General features: G+C 40.7%; 1 protein-coding gene across 1 annotated transcript in view; it reads left to right on the top strand.

Moving 5' to 3' along the window:
- The window catches only part of SAR1B (secretion associated, Ras related GTPase 1B), a 57524-nt gene that overhangs the window by 49259 nt on the left and 6238 nt on the right, over positions 1-2027 (top strand). The window contains exon 5 of the mRNA XM_011958817.1: positions 816-1053. Coding sequence (XP_011814207.1) covers positions 816-1053 — 238 coding nt within the window. The remainder of the gene's footprint in view (positions 1-815; positions 1054-2027) is intronic.

The raw sequence follows: 2027 nt of genomic DNA, 5'->3' as shown, positions 1-2027 counted from the left end.
GAGACGGGGTTTCACCGTGTTAGCCAGGATGGTCTCGATCTCCTGACCTCGTGATCCGCCCGTCTCGGCCTCCCAAAGTGCTGGGATTACAGCCTTGAGCCACTGCGCCTGGCCCCCTTTTAGTATATTTCATGTCTGCTATATTCCTGGAGTGGGTTGATCTTGAGTCCCTGGTCATGCTAGGATGCTATTTTTTAAGCCACAACCTGGAAATGATAGGACTTGCCATCTTTGACACTACTCCCAGGAGTGAGCAGAGGCATATGTAGCTACCTCCCCTCCAGTATCCCAGGTCAGATACTTTGTAAAGGGGCCCAACAGCAGCAGGCAAGGTCAGCACCAGATCTGGGGCCACAGAGTAAGCAGGTCCATGATTTGGTTGAACGTTGATCTACCATGGCTCTGCCTAGAGCAGGCAAACAAATACTTGTACATGTGGAAAAGGCCAGGTAGGTTCTATGGCTGCGAAACAAGGAAAGAGAATGCCTGAGTTCCTACTTTATTCCAGAGACTGTGCGTATTACTTCATTTAATTCTAAACTTCATAGGGTGGATGCTACTGTTCCTAATTCTCTCTAGAGCTTCAGTCAGGCTAACTTGCCCAAAGTCACATCTCAGAAGCAGTAGAACCAGAAGTGAAACCAGATCTGTCCACCTCTAAGGTGCTGGCTCTATACACTCTGTGTCACTGCTTTACAGGGTGAGCAGAGTAAACATTTACAGGAAGAGTCGTAGGAAGACAGAAGAATTGAGCTTATGGTTTCATTGAGGTCAATTTAAAATGTGGGGAAAGTTTGACCAAGAAAGTTGGTATGACATGATGTGGTGGAGAATGAGTCCTTTACTGTTTTATCATATCAAAATAAGCTCTTCGGATGGTTTCATATCAACTCTTGTTTTGTATTGTTTTGTTTTTTTCAGTCACTAATGACAGATGAAACCATTGCTAATGTGCCTATACTGATTCTTGGGAATAAGATCGACAGACCTGAAGCCATCAGTGAAGAGAGGTTGCGAGAGATGTTTGGTTTATATGGTCAGACAACAGGAAAGGTAAAAAAAAAAAATTATGATGGGTGTGTTTAATTCTACAGTACAAATGTCTTCTTAAATTACTATTGTCGAACTATACAAGCCCATTATCTTTTTTTTTCTTAAACTGTCATTTATACATGTGGGTCTTTCTGATGTCTTCATTTCTTTCTACCATGGAACGAAACCTTTTCTTGGTGACAACAAAAATGTCAAGGATCAGTTATGCCTAAGGCTTGTGCTTATGGGAAACTAAATTAAAGCTTTCAAAGTTATTCATCATACATTTTCAGCATTAGCCACCAAACGATATATTTGAGTGTTTAAGTATACCAGTAGTATGTTTAGGCCCTGAGTTTACCAGAGATAAATAAGACATAAACTTGGTTATGGGAATATTTTAGGGTTTTCTGAACATATACTTTATAATAAGTTTAAGACGGATTGTTTTGGTATTCACTTTTCCTAGAGGATTTATTTTGGGGAAAACATCAGCATTGAAAAAATCCAGATAAACAATGGAAGAACCTCTGAGGCTTACAGAATTTTCTTAGTTTACATATACTATTTCAGGGTGGAGAAATACTGCAGCATATAGCAGGAGGCTCTTAAGTTAGACAAAGTAGACTTTGGTCTGTTTTCTGTCTTTTTCATAAATTAGCTCGACATTAATTTTAGGAAATGCCTTGTTTGGTTGTAAACCTTCTCAGGGAATGTTTGTCTTTAATATTAGTGCAGCCAGTTTGGATTTTTTTCTAAGTCAGATTGTTTTTATTCTTGGGTATCTTGCAAGCTAACCTCTTTCCCACTGAGTGGCCATCCTGTCCTAAGGTAGAGTGAGAGAAGGAGGCTTCTTGTGTGTTCATGGGGCTTGGATGCCAAGCAGCCATGACTTTATCACAGTCATGAATTTATCATAGCCATTCTTTTTTTTTTTTTGAGACGGAGTCTCGCTCTGTCGCCCAGGCTGGAGTGCAGTGGCCGGATCTCAGCTC

Source organism: Colobus angolensis, unplaced genomic scaffold (genome assembly GCF_000951035.1).
Source record: "Colobus angolensis palliatus isolate OR3802 unplaced genomic scaffold, Cang.pa_1.0 Scaffold476, whole genome shotgun sequence".
Classification (NCBI taxonomy): Eukaryota; Metazoa; Chordata; class Mammalia; order Primates; family Cercopithecidae; genus Colobus; species Colobus angolensis.
This window is presented reverse-complemented; position numbering and strand designations above follow the sequence as displayed.